Raw genomic sequence first — 17,867 nt, 5'->3', positions numbered from 1 at the left:
TCCCCATTCCCAAAGCTTTAAAATTATGAGCATAAGCATTGGAACTTGCTGATAAAAATCGCTCCATTACAGGAAGGTCTAGTTGTTGTGTGTGTCCAGGTCTTGCTACGTGGGGAAATAAGGAGCAAAAAAACTAAAAAAAATGTAAAGATGTTCTCAATTTGTAAACCATAAAAACACATTAAAAATCTTAGCTAATCTGGTTTAAACTTATGGAATTTTTGAATTTCCGTTTCCACCCAAACAAACAAAAACAGAGGAGATTTGGAAACTACCATAACGCTTAAGAAAACAACAGATTTATTATATGTGTATCTAATATATGTTCATGCACTGGGTGGTGGCATGGCAAGTGATGCAGCAGCCACATGCATCCAACAAACCGGTTATGAATCCCACGCCCAGTTGTTCTGTTGAGTCTACACATTGTGCTTGTGTCTGTGTGGGTTTTCCTCGGGAAATTCAGGTTTTCACCCTGGATTCCCATAGATGTGCTCGTTAGGTGAAATGGTCACTGCACGTTGGCCCTGTGCGAGTGGAGTTAGAGTATTAGCATGAGGTCTGGGGCAGCTTACCACTTTGCTCCCAGTAATGCTGGGATAGGCTGCAACCCCCTCCAACCACAAACTGAATTAAGTGGATCTGAAAATGTTATACCGTTGCATCATAGCTCATTGTGGTTTAGTTATGGGAGAAATTTAACAGAGAAACAAAGGACGGGCCAAGCCAGTGAGCAGGAGTCTTACTGCGGGGTCTATAAGATTTCCATGAGGGTAAGCATCACCCCAAGCGTAACACAAGGGGCCTTGTGTATTCTAAGGCTGTAACGAGTGACCCAGCAGCCTAATCAAAAGATGAATCCTAAAGAGGCATGCTGAGCGACATGTTTCTTTGAACCAGCTACATATCAATGGGAGCTTATCATAAGAACCACACTAGTCTCATTGGCCAGACGCGATTCTCAAATGAGAACACACGTCTGGGGACAACTTTCTAAAACATTTGTAGTGATTAGCAGAGAAATTAACTGGAGAAAAGGCTCCTCCCACTGGGTGTCTTCCTAAAATCCTGCCTCCCGTTTCCTTCGGTCCATTCACTTTAACCATTTGGGGTTGCAGTGTTCAATTTCTACTCGTTTATTAGAAAAAAATACATATGGAATGATCGAGAAAGAAAAAGAAACTGAAGACTTGACATTGAAAGAAAAGAGAAAGATAAAATTGCGATTACCAATTGAAGAGCTCAATAGCCACAGCGTAACGGTACTTTACATATCGTCCTGACATTTTGACTAGAGCATCACTACATGGCATAACTGCAGTAAATAGTGTTTACAGAAACATTATCAAACATGGGGGGTACCGTGTAGAAAAAGTGTCATCATCTCTACATGCTGTAATTGAAATATACACAAAAACAATAACATGAAAATCTGCACTTAACCACGTCTGCATTGTTTGATTTGTAATTGTAAACTGTGAAACAGAGGGGTAAATCAAGCAAGAATGTGTCCTTGTCTCAAACATTAAGGAGGGCATTGTGTGTATGTGTAGACATACTGCATGTACAAACATCTTCCACCCACTTTTAGGTAAAATTCACTGATGGTAGTCTCCAGATGCACGTTTTCTACATCTAGCACTACAGCCATGCAGTCAATGAAGTGCTCCTCAGGCATTTTCCCCAAATCTTTCCCAGTCTCCAAGTAACTTTCTACTACACCACAATGGCTGGCATTGCATCACCACGGTGGATTCTACATATCAGTGGTGGTTGAAGTGGCTCTCCACTCAATGAAGTTCTTTTTAGTAGTGAGAAAAGCAAATGTAATTGATTATTATTATTATTGAAAATCACAAGTCCAGAGATGGAAACAAGAAAACATCAAAGTCATTGAATCTCCAGTTAAATCACTCCATAAGTAATGGTAAGAGTGAGGCACAGCTGTAAATCGTCCAACAGCAGGCCGCAAACAAAAACTGAGTGATCAGCAAGAAGACACGTGAGGGAGGCCACCGAGAGTCCTCTGATAATTCTGAAGGAGTTACAAGCTGCAGGAGCTTAAACTCGAGAGATTGTGCTGAAAACAACGGTTGCCCAGGTGCTGCACCATTCACAGATTTCCAAGAGAGAGTGGCAAAGAGAAAGTCACCGTTAACTAAATGTACAGGGCAACTTGACCCGAGCTTGGCAGAAAGCACATGGGAGACTTTGAAGTCAAGTAGAGGAACATTCTATGGTCTGATGAGAACAAAATTGAGCTTTTCAACCATCAGACTAAAACACCATGTTGAACTGCACAATATCAAGAATACAAGCATAAAGCCAAAGGTTCTGCCATGAGAGCTGCTCGTATTTTGTATAACCCTTAACACTTCTGGTGGCTCAGGCCTCAATATTACACCATAGTGAGGTTGCTCATGGTTTCACTGTATTACTGTATCCCGAGCAGACCTCCAGAGCTGCTCTCAGAGATCACAGTTGCATAGACCCCTTGCTGCCATTTAGTAGGTTGAGCTTTTAAGACTGGCTTTGTGACAGTCTCACAAATACATTGCTTGGCCTCAGTACTCTCAATGAAAATCTTTGACAAGCTTTAAATGAAGCACTGAGTGACTTGGATGAGAATTAAACCTGCATCCCTTAAGAACTAACCAGTGTGCCACCAAATGTAAAATTAGCAGTAGTTGAGTAGTGGAACCATCATAGGTATTTTAAGCAAAATGTTATATCACAAAGTGATTTTATACTCTGATTGTCATTACCATGCAGTTCCAGGTTACAATATGCAGAGTCATTTTTTTACATTCTTTTCAACCTTGCAGCAGTGCAATTGAAAAACATAAGGAAAGTTTTGACAAGAACAGTACAACTCAGCCAAGCAGTACCAGTCATTCTCAATTTAATTTGTATTCCCAGAATATCGCTAATTTGAGTTTTAAAGCTCCCCAAAGTGCAATACTCAGCTACACTACTTGGCAAAGTGCCCCATACTGTATATCCAAAGTCCTCCAGTGAACAAATACTTACAAAAGCATATTTACCTTTCAACATCTCCTGTCAGCACTCCCATGTGCTTGTTGAAGAGCAGATTTTAAAGTAACAGCTGTTTAACTTCCTTCATAACTGTTAATATGTCTCCTCTAAATCTTGATACACTCTGAGCCATAAATATTAAACTTTGTCAGTCTCTCTTCATTGTTCATGTCCTATAGTCAGAGTTGGTCTAGCTGTTCCTTTGTGGATTTTCTCAAGCACTGTCATGTCTGTCTGATAAGATACCAAAACTGCACCCAGTGTGTCATACAACTGAAGCATAACCAACCTCTTTATAGTGCAAGTACTTGACTTTGTGTACTAAACAACCCGACATCCTCTTACATTTTCTTTGCCTTCTGTACTCAGTCTAGTCATGGACAATGACCAGTCCATCCTGGCTATCAAGTCTTTCTAATGAGGCGCATTTTCTAGCCTGAAAGACTTGCATGAAAGTTTACCTGTGTGACCACTAGGGGGCACTGCAGCACCCCATACCCCTGACACAACTGCACAGTATACTAGTAATAAAAAAAGGTTTATTTTCACTAATACCTTTTGAAAAGGCTTAAAAAGTAGCATAAAAACAACACAATTCTCCTCTCTTCTCTTCCCCTCCTTCCAGGTGTGCTTTGTCCATCCTCCATATCCGACTCCAGCTCACCTGGGGACTCATGTATAAATGGTCCGTACGCAAAAAAATCGCGATGTATATAAACTAAACTTGGCGTAAAGCCACACACATTTTCACGCCAGGTCAATCCCATGAATATGCAAGTTCTCCGCTCAGTTTTGCAAACTGGCGGCACCCAGCGTCAAAAGCAGTGCTACTGTTCCTGTGTGGTTTCTCCATTTTTTATTTCACATCCCTGACGCGGCTTTATCAAATAAACTAATTAACAATATGCGGTTAATTTCAGTGTAAGGCATCGGATTGTAATCAACCCGTAACCAAACAATGGTACACAGAATGGCCAAACTATTCCAAATACTATAGCTGCTTTAGCATTCTTATTCCCAGTGCACCGCTGAGTATTTAACCCACGGTATCCAAGTGTGGAATCAAAGCTCTACAGTAGCTGATCGTAAAGCTCTATGGCAAATTGTGTCAAGGGCAGGGAGAAATATCGGGATAGAGCTTCTAGCACCTGCTGCCTCAGCCATGCGCACAGTCTATTTGAACTTTCCCCCATTCAGCAAACGCTTCAGAGCCTTTCCTGTACGGACCTCGCTGTTCAGAAACAGTTTCATCCCAGGAGCTCTAAACACACTCAATCAGTCCATCAAGTGCTCCCGATAGAACTATTTGTACATAAGTATAATCACCTCACTGTAAACTTGCACTACAGTTATAATATTGCACAACCTGAGACACTTATCCTTTCATATTGTATATTATTCACCGTTTTTTTTATCCTATTATTATTATTATTATTGCTGTTGTTATTTTTACCATTTTATAGGAAAATAAGTTTATGGAGGATTTTCATATTGAATCTCATTGTACCATACAACAACAAAAAAGGAATTCAATTCAATTGAGCGTGCATATTTACAGATGATTACAACTGGCTTCTAAATCTATTTAGATTTCCAGGCACTATCTTTGTGGATCTCTTGATAGCATTTTAAAGATGGGGGTTGGAGGTTGGTGCAACCCTGTTGGGTTCTGCAGGCGCCACCAGGTGGTGCTGCAGCAGCAGCTGCTAGCCCCTTCTGGGCACTAATTTCACCACACCTGGGTGCCAAATAAAGGAGCCAGCAACCACCACTTATTGGTCAGAGTCAGGAGGAGGACAAAGCTTGGAGGAGGAGTGTTGGAAGAAGAGGAAGGTGTGTGGTGTGTTTTGGTGGTGCTTTATTTACATTTGGGACTGTGTTGCATCTGTGGGGATTATGGGGAAGACGTGCCCCACAGGTGAAGATAAATAAAAGTATTTATTTCAATGTGCCTCCGTGTCCATCTGTGTTGGGTCAGGAGCCCATATAGCGCCTTGTTAAATAATGTATATTGTTAATGATTAAATATAGAGGACTAGGTGGCGCAGCATCAGATGAGCTGGCATCCCATTCAGGGATTGTTCCTGCCACGCTCTGTATGCTTGCTGGGACTGGCGTGACCCTGGATGGATAGATGGATGGAATAATTAAATAGGTACTATGAAGATATTTCAATGTTCGTTAAAAATTTTGAAAAATCAGCGTTCTAAGCTTACAGATGGTTTGACATTTATTAAACAGCTGATTGGTGATTGGTTATTTGGAGAAAGAAAAGGAAAGACAGGAATCGGGGATTATTACGTTTGAAAAAGACAGTACTGCTGCAATAAATTATTTTATTGAGGGTCGTACACAGGGCAGCAAGCATCTTGTAGGAGGCAGGAACAATCTCTGAAAGGGGTGCCAGCTCGTCGCTATCAATGCGCCAATGTGCCTCAATGTTTTATAGATGCTTTAATTTCTATCATCATGAAAATGTTATCAAGTATACATCGTAGTATTTAAATTGTTCAGAGAGAGTTGTAACATCATGAATGTAAATGTATTGTGTCCTGTCGGCGTAAGAGAAAGCCCATTTAAGAAGCACATACTGAGTCACACACGTAACAGTACATAGAATACTGAATATGAAGCATTTAACGTGCTACTTTAGTGACAATGGCATTTGAGAAACTATTAAACGATTTTAAGATGAAGTTTATGATGTTCTGCTTTAATGACAAAATAAACTACGTGATTAAAGTGGAAATTTCAACCTTTTTTTACCCCCACACTGTGTCCCTAATTTTTTTTTCCTTTTCTCTGTACCCTAATAAGCTTTCATATGTCACTCAGACGGTGGGCTAAGACTCGCCTTTTCACTGCGACTTTGATACCTGACCACTTCTTATTCATTTCGGGCACTGTGCGACTTTCTGAACTTGAACTTTCAAGTTTCTCCACCACTCTGTCACTCGATCAACTTCCTTTTGTTGTTTATATCACTGCTTAAACCAACAAATAGTATATTTTTCCTTGCCTCTACTTGGTATTTGCTGAAATTTTTCCCCAGTGTTTTTGCCATTGTCTTTTCACTGAACACAAAACATAAGGGTCTATTTATACTGATTGATTGTAATTCTGGGAGGAGTCAGAGTGGAGCGACAGGCACATGCACGAGCGTTATTTTTCATGCTGACCAGGATTTATGGAGTGGAAAAAACGTGGAAGTTGGTGTATGCACAGATTTATGCATCTGGATTTTTTGTGCATACGCACATTTCCACTTTTGTCTGTACGCTAGGTTTTAATGTGAATTCTAGGCACAGCGTTATGCATGAGGCCGCTGGATGAGCAGCTCCTTTTATCTTGGACTTTAGAATACTTCCAGTGCTAGGACATCGCCTGATGGTTCTTCAGGGTCAATCGGACGTCCCATAAAGTAAGGAGCATAACTCCCTGCAGCACCCCCTGTGGGTATCTGAATGCGTCCCGAAGCGCAGGAATACTGCCATCTAGAGGGTTGGGGGAGCATACAGCCTTGAAATGGAGCCTCCCCGATCTCTCCATTAGATTGGCTTCCCGGCCAGTTAAGGGAATGTGGCCAATCCCAGCCACGGCAACAGCCCATGCATGGTGATGGCTTTACATCTGCCAAATTGTATGACTGCACTGAGTGACGCTTGTAATTTGAACAAGGTGATAAAACAAAGTCAGAAAACTAACCAAAGGAAGAAAAAAAAAAATCTTAAAAAAGCAAGGTTGTGAAAACAAAATAGTAGTAAAAATAACACAGTGAGAGGCTCAGATGCCAGAAGAGTTGCATGTAGCCAAACTGAAAGATATAACTCGTAGTCCAAAACTGAAGAGACCCTAACTAGAAGAACGGTAACAAGTGGTGTTTTGTGAGTATTCACAAACTTGGACAAACCAGGATGTGAACAAAGCTGCCGTTTACATCTTTGACCAAGTGATGTCATATGCCACACTCTTCCAGTTGCAGTTGACCTTAGCAAACAAAATGAGAAAAAAAAATGGGAAAAATTGATTTAACATTTAAAAAATAAATGTAACCAATGTGTCCCTTGGACTCTCACCCACCTAAAATGATGTACTGGTTAGATTTAAAAGCTGAGGAGTGACAGCTAAAAATGTGAAAATGCAAGTCCGATCAGACACACATATGAACCCAAATCTGAATTTTGACCAGGCCCGTCTGTAGCTGTTTTGTAGAGCCAAGGATATCATACATGAGCCACCTAAGATCAGGCATACGCTATATAATTTTAGCTCGTGTTGCAAGCTCCCAAGAGGCATTTCAAATCAGCACAAACTTGCGAGAATGTCACAAAAGGTCCTAAAGTTTTTGCAAGGAGTATGAGATACATTCCATTCCCATCCAAGTGGCTTATGGACTCTGATGTTTTTTTCAATATGCTTGAGTTTTTCACATTTCACAGGTCATGCAAGCCAATTATGCGTTTCAGTTCCAACTAAAAAGCAACTCCATGTTCATCATTTTGCAAACATTACTGAAAAATGTCTGTGGATAAATGAGATGGAGGAAAAATTGGTTGAGCTGCATCAAGAAAACCATCCACGCTTTAGAGATTTTCTCCAGAGAAATATCATGATTGCTTCATCAAAAAAAAAAACACTACTGAGGAACATTTCCCAAAAGTTACAAATTCCTGTTGGTATTGCATGTTTGTGCTTTAAGCAGATTAGCATAAGTAATGCGGTCCAGTGGTCATAAAATGAAAGCAAATCAACAGAATACCAATAAAGAGCTCAGCTACATTTAGCTTACAGCTAACAGCTTGCCTGCCAAGAACGTGGAGAAAGAGGAGAGAAAAAAAAAAAAATGGCAGCACCTTTGGGTGGGCTGGAGCACAGAGGAGAAGGCAAGCCCGGGGCAGAATATTATGTATTGCAGCAATATGCTCTGAAGTGGTGTTTAATGTTTTATCTTTAAATAACCTGTGCCCTGTACCTCCCTAGAACCCTCCTTTCAACAAATAAAAACTGGACTGTGTGGTGTTTGTGGGTCATTTTAAGTGAAGAGTTGACTCGAGAGTGCCCCCTACTGGTCACACCACCAATTAACCATTAGGTTTAAAAACTTTCTAAAATAAAAATCGGAAAATATTGCAGACTTCCCTTTCGATTTCATCTTGCCATTATTACCATATTTCACTCTTCTTCCCTAACTATTATCATACTGCTAAAATAATCAAATTATTAGAGAAAATATTACTAATAAGGCAAAAGGGAACCTTATGTGCCCTTATGCCTTGTTCAACTATCCTTTTAGCTGCGTTTCTTACATGCATAAGCCACTACGGTTAGCGCTGATGTCATTGTTCCTAAAGGCTTTTATAGATTTGCTTTGTTAACAAAATTCTTACGTTCTTCCTCTTATACTGTGAAGATACGTTAGGTTTCCATCCCTCGTGTGCACTGTCTCCAATACTTTGAGCAATAGAGGTAAGGAAATAGCAAGGGGAAATGCCTTATCAAGCTCACAAATAAGAAAACAAAATTCAGATCTTAATGCCAATATACTGAAGATCTCCCTTGAAATTGTCTTGCTTGCCGGCGAGACACACTATCCTGGCTGATTAAATATTTTTATTTAATTTACACACACACACACATACATACACACTCGATATATAACTAGCAGTGGTGTCCAGCACTACCTGGCAGGGCACTAAGCAGCGCTGCCTAGGGTGGGCACACCAGCTAAATTTCAGTGCAAATCTTGCCTTATGGTATTTCTCTGTAGAAATTGGAAATATGTGCAAAGTTTGACAGAGAAAGGTTCATTGGTGTGGATTTGCCAGACAAACACATAAATTTTAAATTTTAGAAAAAACTAAAAATCCATAAAGTCGGCACTTTCAAAGTCAAAGCTGCTGCATCTGATGCTTTCAACCAAACCAATTTGTTAAACCTGTGAGGACTAGACAGTAGCATTCAGCCTTTTTTCTTGCTTCAATTACCCCACACACATTTAAAGGTTTGAAAATAAAAGAGGAAACCGTGGATGGTAAAATTGTGAACATTTTCAAATAAAACACAAAGCTGACTCACCTGTTCCTGAAGAGAATCCAGGACTTCTAAAGTTGTAATTTTTAATTTCACTGTACCATCTCTCTGCTACCTCCTTGCCTAGAAGTTTAAGAGAATGAAAGTCCCAATTTATGTTAAAGCGAAGAACAAAGTGGTATCCTTCTTAGACCTTGAGTAACCGTTAAAAAGATCAAATGTGCAAGTTCTTCAAAGGAAATAAACATATAATTTATAGCAACTCTACATCGTGTCTTTGCCCTTTCTTCTCTCTTTTATTTGAATATGGCAGTTAGATGGAGGCTTTTAAAATGTAACACAATATACTTTATAATCTATATATGTACATTGTAATTAAATTATCCCAACAATAAATACAGAAAATGAACTTTAAAATGCATTATGGCTTATATTGTCAACCTAAACAGAGTAAAACAAGTCATAATCCTGAAGTACGAAGAGTATAGGATATCTCTGTCTAGCCGTAAGCTCAAGACAATTTCAAATTCAAGTTTATTGTCATGTGTACAGACAACAATGAAATTCTTACTTGCATATTTCCAGAAGAGTTGAAAATACACTACCAATAAGAGACACAAACCAAAATGTTTACGCAGCATGAAACACGCCTAATTATATAAAATATTTCCATCCATCCTCCAACAATGCTGCTCAATTTAGCCCAGAGTCATGAGAAGAGGATGTTCTAGAGGCCTAATATCTAAGGCCTAACATGTTATCTGTATAACATGGCTACCCGCAACTCCCATCAGCTTCAACTGTCCTTACCTGGCTCGTCATAGGATGCCCATGCTAGGTTTTCTCCACACTGACCCCTACTGGAATCATCACTGTGTTTCAGGACTCTGGTTCTTGACAGGGCTTCTGCATATCTGCAACATAAAGCAATTTTTTGGCGACATGTGAAGGACAAGAATTTCACAGTGTTGCCACACTTGCCCAGTGCCTAACACTGGGTTACTCTGTGGTAATCTTTATTTGTATACAAGTTACAGATTAGAAATATAAAACAATGTACTTTTGAAAGTATCACCTTAGTGTTTATTAAGAAGCTGACCAACTTTTTAACATTTCTTACACTTCACAAGTCATCCAGACTTTTAAATTCATGCTATTGGCTTACTTTCAGATTTTTCTTCCAGTTTTGATTCTAACATCTGTTCCCTGCAATTTAACATTTCTTATGATATGATTGGGCTGCAAGTCTGAATGACGAAGGTGTGAAGTGTCTGTTCCAGGGGTTAAGTTAAGGAGGCATGCATCGATCGATCATCTTTCTCCAGAGCTTCACTGAAGACCAAATGATGACCACTGCTCTTGCTCTGGCTCCACTCATTTCTCCATTCCCTTTCTCAGTCCTCTTCACCTACATGGCTGCTACCTCACCATCAGTTTGTCTGAAGACCACCTTGAAGAAGCTCTGTTGCTTGGTGTTGCAGTCATGACTATTGGTGTGCTGTTGCTGTGCTCTAATGTTTACAGCTTCACCCTCATTAAGTAAGTTTTACCTTTGGCACCCCAACCCTGTTCAATTCTCCGTGTTTGCTGTATTCATAGGATCAACAAGTGTAGTCTTAATGGATCCCTTCTTTACATTTAAACTATTCACTTTTCCATATGCCATAGAGTGCCACTGTATTTTTAATTTCTAAGGATTGTCTACAAAGCTGCACCCCCTTTGTTTTCTTTATATAGACACATTTTCTCCTGAAAATGGACAGACAGGCTTTATTTCAATCCCAGCAGGGAGATCCTAAAGAAATTTGTTTTACCTTTCCAGTGCTTTTAACACCAATCTGCCACATCGACTGGGGAAAAAGTTCAAGGTGTTGAATCTTGATGCTCCCACAGTCTCCTGGATCCTGGACTACCTGCCCAACAGACGGCAGTTTGTGAGGCTGAGGGACTGTGTGTCAGGAATGGTGTGGTGGAATACTGGAGCACCTCAGGGAACTGTCTGGTCTCCCTTCCTGCTCACCCTCCACCCAACAGATTTCAAGCACAATACCAGCACTTGTCATCTACAGACATTTTCAGATAACTCATCCATCATAGGCTGCATAACTAATGGAGACAAGTCAGAGTACAGGAAGGCTGTGGAGGACTTGGTCTTGTGGTGCAGGGGCTACAACTTCCAACTCAACATCAGCAAGACAAAAGAGCTGGTGGTGGACTGGCATGCCAAGGAGCCTCAGAGACCAGTCACCATTCAGGAGGAGGATGTAGCTCTGCACCATTTCCACAAATACCTGAGGGTTCACATAAACAACAAACGTGACTGGTCTGACAAGACTGTGGCACTAGACAGGAAGGGCCAGAGCAGACTGTACTTGCTAAGGAGACTCTGATCTTATGATGTATGCAGCAAGGTGCTGGAAGTGTTCTACCAGTCCACAGTAGCCAGTGTGGTGTTCTATGCTGCAGTCTCCTGGGGAAGCAACCCGAGCTCAAAAGAAGCACAACATCTGAACAAACATATCAGGAAAGCTTGCTCCATCACAGGGCGAGCCCTGGACACACTCGGGGCAGTTTTAGAAAAGAGGATGGTGGCAAAATTGGATTAAATCATGAAAAATCCCCTTCATCCCCTCCAGGTGGCGCTCTTTTGGAGCACTCTTAGCCACAGGTTCATTCCACCACAGTGGGCTATATAGTGCCTCTGGGGGTCTTTTCTGCCAACTGCTATCAGGCAAGTCAATGCTTCCACCCGTTGTACTAATTAAGATCATTTTTATTTACTTATCAATTGAGTGATTGAATTGCTGAATAGTTCGCCATGTGAGTCTGTATCCTTGTTTTTTGGTCCTGTATACATCTGAATTTCGCTAATCTAATCTAACCTAAGAAATAAGTGTAATAGATATATGAAACAAAAATGCAGCTTAAGGAATTACTGAAGGTTTTCATGTTATTTCATTTTTTTCTTCCACGTTTTTAATTTTCCCGAGGTTCCGAATACAAGGTTTTGTGATGCCAATACCCAACACCTGCAAGGATGTAAAAACTGAATGCCAGAGAAACAGTTGGATGATTGTGCTAATGGGGCAAAAGGCAAATTAAATGTGCCAACACTGCAAAAAGACTACTTGATTTAGGAGATCTTTTTTTGAACAAACACATGGAAGATGAACAGCAAAAAAAAAATCAATGTTCCAAATGGTTAATTTAATTGTCTCTCAAAATATCCATTCATCTATTTTCTAAACCAGTGAAACCAATCTTATGATCATGGTGGGCTGGCGTCTACTCAGGTTGCAATGGGAGATACCAACCTATAACAGGGCATAGTCATATGGACCGCAATACTGGAGCAATTGGTATAGGACAATTAACTAATTATATATTTCATTTATGTTATTGTTTTGCAGTATGAAAATTGAAATATGCTAAAGTAAATTGAAAACAAAAGTTAAACACATTTCTTGAAGAGCTAAGGGGATTGTACAGGCATGGAAAACAAATGTCAAACTTTCCAAAGTGTAATTGCATATTTCTTTTGTGACTGCACTGGCAACCACTTTCTCTAAAGAAATGTGTCACATAAAAATTATATATATTTTTTTTACTTACACCATGTAATTTGTAGTGAAGGTGTGAAAAATTTTTAATCTTACATTTTCATGAAGAACAGAGATCATGTTTCTGTTTGAAAAGGCATCTATGGTGAACAACACTGGACAAGAGCAAACAATATCAAAAAGTCCATGGAAAAAAATCCAGTTATTCATGTTACATAATCCACATGTGAAGTCATCCAGTTGCACACTCACACACACACACACACACACACACCCCATCCCAAACACTTGTATTTTTATTAAAATATTGCTAAATTAACCACTTTGGAAAAAAAGATGGAAGACACTCATTTACACCCAAGAATTTGATCTGAAGACCCACCTCCTTAAAAATAGGATTATTAAACTTTCTTTGTACAAATTTTAATAGTTTACCCCTTATGAAATGGACTAATATTTCTAAATTTAAAAAGCAGAAAAGCACTGAAAGGAGTAACGAAAATCAACAAAAGAAAGAAGATTGTATAAATTATCTGCCAACCAGACATGGTGGTGAGGTTTCATTGTGCCATCAGGCAGTGGTGTTTGGTGTTAGACGTGGCTTCACATCTAGAAACTTTAGAATTTCACACCCTACAGACTTACAGAAATTGATACAACAAACAAATCCAGTGAGGTGAAATTCTGTAGGTATAAAAAAGTCTGGTCAGTGACCGAGGTCAACAAAGAATGGCCAGACTTATTCAAATAAATAGAAAAGGCCACAAACACTTCAATTAACAGCTCTTCACAACAATGGTGTGCAAAAGGGAAGCTCTGAATGCAGAACACATTGGACCTTGGAGCAGATGGGCTACAGCAACAAAAGACCACTCCAGGTTCCAGTCTTCCGAGTTAAACATAAAAGGTGCCACTGCAGATAGCATATGACCACCAAAACTGGGTGATCAAACATTGGAAAAATGTCTCCTGGTCTGACAAATCTTGATTTCTGTTGTAACATGTAGGTAAGAGTTAGAATTTGGCTTAAATAGCATAAACCCGTGGATCTATTCAATCCTTTGTCAATGGCTCGGGTTCTTTTGTCAACAGCACAGTGCAATGGCATGAGAAATGTTTCCTTGGCACACAATAAAACTTTTAACACCAACTGAATGCCACTTAAGTTCCATAGTTGCTACATAAGTGCATTTCTGACCACAGCCAAGTCTAAAATCACACATCATTTCAGCCTGCTTCCATGAACATGACTGTCCACTCCAGTCCAGATCCTTTTATGATGAGGTGGAAGAGGAGGTTCACACATGAATGTGCAGACAAGGGTCTACAGAAACTGTGTGATGTTATCAAAGTGTAGACCAAAATCCCAAAGATGCTTCCATTTCAGTACCCTGAAGAATTCATACTGGCCTGGAGGCAAAAGGGGGTCACATCCTGTATTAGACAGATGGCCATCATGTGTGTAGATTGAAGTTTCATTATGAAGTTTATAGTATCGACATAGTGGTAATGCTTTGCATGCAGCAGAAACTAAAATAATGCACATTACAGCCTCAGGTTGGACAGTTTGGAGACAAAGTCAGAGGGGCGAGATTGCGTTGGTATGGACATGTGCAGAGAAGAGATGCTGGGTATATTGGGAAAAAGATGCTAAGGATAGAGCTGCCAGGCAAGAGGAAGGCCTAAGAGAAGGTTTATGGATGTGGTGAGAGAGGACATGCAGGTGATGGGTGTGACAGAGCAACATGACGAGGACAGAAAGATATGGAAAAAGATGATTCGCTGTGGCAACACCTAATGGGAGCAACCAAAAGAAGATGAAGATAATGAAAGTACAATAATTTAGAAAAGGTTCTTGAGCTTTTAATAGAAAAGTTCATTGCTGTTGTCTAACATACTTTTAAATAGTGTTCTCCATGAAATGTACTACATTATATAGAGACTGTTTGGTTTTAGGGCATAGTACTAAAAGCCAGAAACCAGATCATTAAGGATGAAACATTAAGAACGGACATTGACAGAAAAGCCTGAATCGTTACTGGATCAAGAATCACAAATGACTAAATGGATATTACAGCACCATAGCCAACCCTGCAGAAGAAAAAAAAAAAAAAATATGACACCCACTTAAAAGATTTTAGGATTTGTGAGGAGGTTTAGTGCATATCTCCGCAGCACTGGGTGGGAGGCCTTGGACTAAGCTCAGGTTCTCTGCAAAGCCCACCCATTCAAACACTCCCAGCTCGCAGAGGGACAGTTTGGAACTGCCACTCCACCTGACCTGCAAGGTATTTTTAAAAGCATACATTTGCATTTCAAACTGCCTGGTCAGACAATGTCTCGTTTTTATTCTGTGACTCACAGATTGTCAAAGATATTTCTATGTAATTCTAGAGAATAAAGAATAGAAACGGTTTTACATCTCAAATATTCTCATTTAACTGGAACGATATGCAAACATTTATGGATATCTGTTATAATCTGCCTTGAACAAATAAATTACTGTAAAAAGTACAGACCATTCAGTCTTTTAATTGACTAGAGAAGTAAAATTACAACATAGAAAATTTCAGTGTAACTAACTAAATTTACACACATGAACAAAAATCAAGAAAGGTGACTACTGGTAAATAAAAGAAAAAAAACAAAACAACTCACTGCTGTGCTTCCCTGTTGAGTTTACTGCTCAGAGTCAAGGTGGGCACCCCGTGATTCTTTCGTTTCTCGTTGTGAGCCTTCAGAACCTCTTCTGCAAACTGCTTTGAAGCTGCATAGGCACAAAATAAAAAGCCATGAGCCTACTGAAGACATGAATATTGGAGAACACGAGTACAGCCCAGCAACCCAAGCAAACGTCAATCCCTTTACTCTTAAAGTAAATTAATTAAAAACGTAAGCCAGTGCAGTGGTTAACATGCTTCTAGTTGACATGGAAGTGCTTTATAATCAGAATGACTTTGATGTAAAGCAAGACATCCTAGAGGGAATGGATTTCGAACAGATAATGTGTCCGACACTGAATTTTATTTAGATAGCAATGAGGTTTCCATTCTTCTGTACAGACAGGTAAGCAGTCTTGTTCAGATAAACTCCTTTGTTCAGCCATTGTTTGTGTGTGGTTTATCGGTTTTCCCTGTGCACTAAGTATTCCCAGTGTAAGCAAATGTGGCTGTGCTGTGAGCACATGTGCATGGCGAATCTCTGCCCTCAACCCTACAATACAGTACACGGGTTTATAAAATTAAAGAAAAAGGATGAATAAAAGATTAGCACTTAATATTAAAATCATATCTGTGTATACTTGAGTAGATCGCCCCTCATACTGCTAACACAGCACTGAGCTGTTGAAGCTCGGACTCCATAAGACCTCTGAAGGCGTCCTATGGTATCTGGACCCAAGGAATTGGCAGCCGATCCTTAAAGTCCTGTAAGTTGTGAGGTGGGATCTCCGTGGATCAGACTTGTTTTCTCCGCACATCCCAGAGATGCTCAATCAGATGGAGATCTGGGGAACCTGAAGACCAAGTTAACACACTTAACTCTTTGTCACATTCTTCAAACCATTCCTGGTTACAAATTTTCACAGTGCCGAGGGGTGCGTTATCTTGCTGAAAGAGGTTACTGCCATCAGGGAATGACATTGCCATGAAGGGGTGGTCTGCAACAATCTTTAGGTAGGGGGTACATGTTAAAGTAAAAGCCACATAAATGCCAGGACTCAAGGTTTTCCAACAGAACATTGCCCAGAGCATCACATTGCCGCTGCCAACTTACCTTTATCCCCATAATGCACCCTGCTGCCATTTCTTCCCCAGATAAAATGACCCACACGCACATGGCCTTCCACATGATCTTAAAGGAAATGTGATTCATCAGGTCAGGCCACCTTTTTCTGTTGCTCTGTGGTATAATTCTGATGCTGATATACTTATTGTAGGCACTGTCCACACCAGACAGGGGTCAGCATGGGTACTTTGACTGGTCTGTGGCTAAGCAGCACCATCTGTAACAGGCTTGTGATGCACTGTGTGCTCGGACACCATTCTTTCATTGTTAGCTTTCGGTTTTTCAGCAGCTTTTCTGTGTAGACTGGCCTAGACAGGCTACCTTCACTCCCCAAGTGCAACGAGTCTTGGGCAGCCATGATCCTGTCGCCAGTTCACAAGTTGTAATTCCTTGGTCCACTTTTGGTATGTACTAAGCACTGCATACTGGGAACTCCCCACAAGACCTGCCATTTTGGAGATGCACTGACCCAGTTGTCTAGCAAACTCAGTTTGGCCCTTGTCAGAGCTGCTGAGATTCCTTCTGCTTGCCCATTATTTCTGCATCCAATACATCACCTTAAGAACTGACGGTTCACTTTTTGCCTAATATATATCCCATCCTTGCCAGGTGCGATTGTAACAAGATAGTCAATGTTATTTACTTCACCTGTCAGTGGTTTTAATGGTTATGGCTGATTAATGTATACATTGTTAAGCACAAGCATTCATTCATGAAACCACATTAAACAAAGAAGTGGCATCCATGGTTCCCACCCGGGAAAGAATAATGGCAATTATGGAATTCATTCATTGCAGCAGAGAAATGAATGTTTGTCACATATGTGGTGCAGATAGATGGTGCACTTGCATTTTAGCCAACATTAGCAAAAGAGACAACATTTCAAAAACATATACACAACCAGTCAAAAGTGTTAGAACACCTCAGTTTTAATGGAAATACACAGTTTAATGTCTTAATGTTTCATGAAATCAAAGCACAGAACAAATAAACATTGGCAAATAAAAAAATAAGTCAAGGAATCATTAAGTGTACAAAACTTTATTCAAATTTTGTATTCATCAAAGTAGCCACCTTTTGATGATATAACAGCCAAACTGTGGTAACCCTTTTGATTCAGAATGCCACACTCTATGCGAGTCACCAACTCTGCCTCCAGCAAAAGATACCCAGACCATCACACTTCCTCCTTCGTGTTTGACAGTTGGTGTCACACACTTAGGAACAATCCTTTCACTAAGCTGACAGCATACAAACACCCTGTATGATGAACTGATTCTTCGGCCCACAAGACAGTCTTCAGTAGTCCACAGCTGGTATTTCAAGGCCCTATTTTGTCCTTTAAGGAATGGCTCTCTTACTGTCACTCGCCCTGCCACATCTGCAGCACAAAGTCTCCCCTTCACAGTACAAACTGAGACTTACTTTTGTCGACCGCTGTTAAGCTCTGCTTGA

General features: G+C 40.2%; 1 protein-coding gene across 1 annotated transcript in view; it reads right to left on the bottom strand.

Moving 5' to 3' along the window:
* The window catches only part of glipr2l (GLI pathogenesis-related 2, like), a 56,506-nt gene extending 40,031 nt beyond the window's left edge, over window positions 1-16,475 (bottom strand). The window contains exons 1-5 of the mRNA XM_039736579.1: window positions 16,401-16,475; window positions 16,162-16,294; window positions 15,285-15,393; window positions 9,877-9,980; window positions 9,112-9,189 (exon numbers count right to left, since the gene is read on the bottom strand). Coding sequence (XP_039592513.1) covers window positions 9,112-9,189; window positions 9,877-9,980; window positions 15,285-15,393; window positions 16,162-16,294; window positions 16,401-16,475 — 499 coding nt within the window. The remainder of the gene's footprint in view (window positions 1-9,111; window positions 9,190-9,876; window positions 9,981-15,284; window positions 15,394-16,161; window positions 16,295-16,400) is intronic.
* Window positions 16,476-17,867: the final 1,392 nt, after the last annotated feature.

The sequence above is a fragment of the Polypterus senegalus genome, chromosome 15 (genome assembly GCF_016835505.1).
Source record: "Polypterus senegalus isolate Bchr_013 chromosome 15, ASM1683550v1, whole genome shotgun sequence".
Lineage (NCBI taxonomy): Eukaryota > Metazoa > Chordata > Cladistia > Polypteriformes > Polypteridae > Polypterus > Polypterus senegalus.
This window is presented reverse-complemented; position numbering and strand designations above follow the sequence as displayed.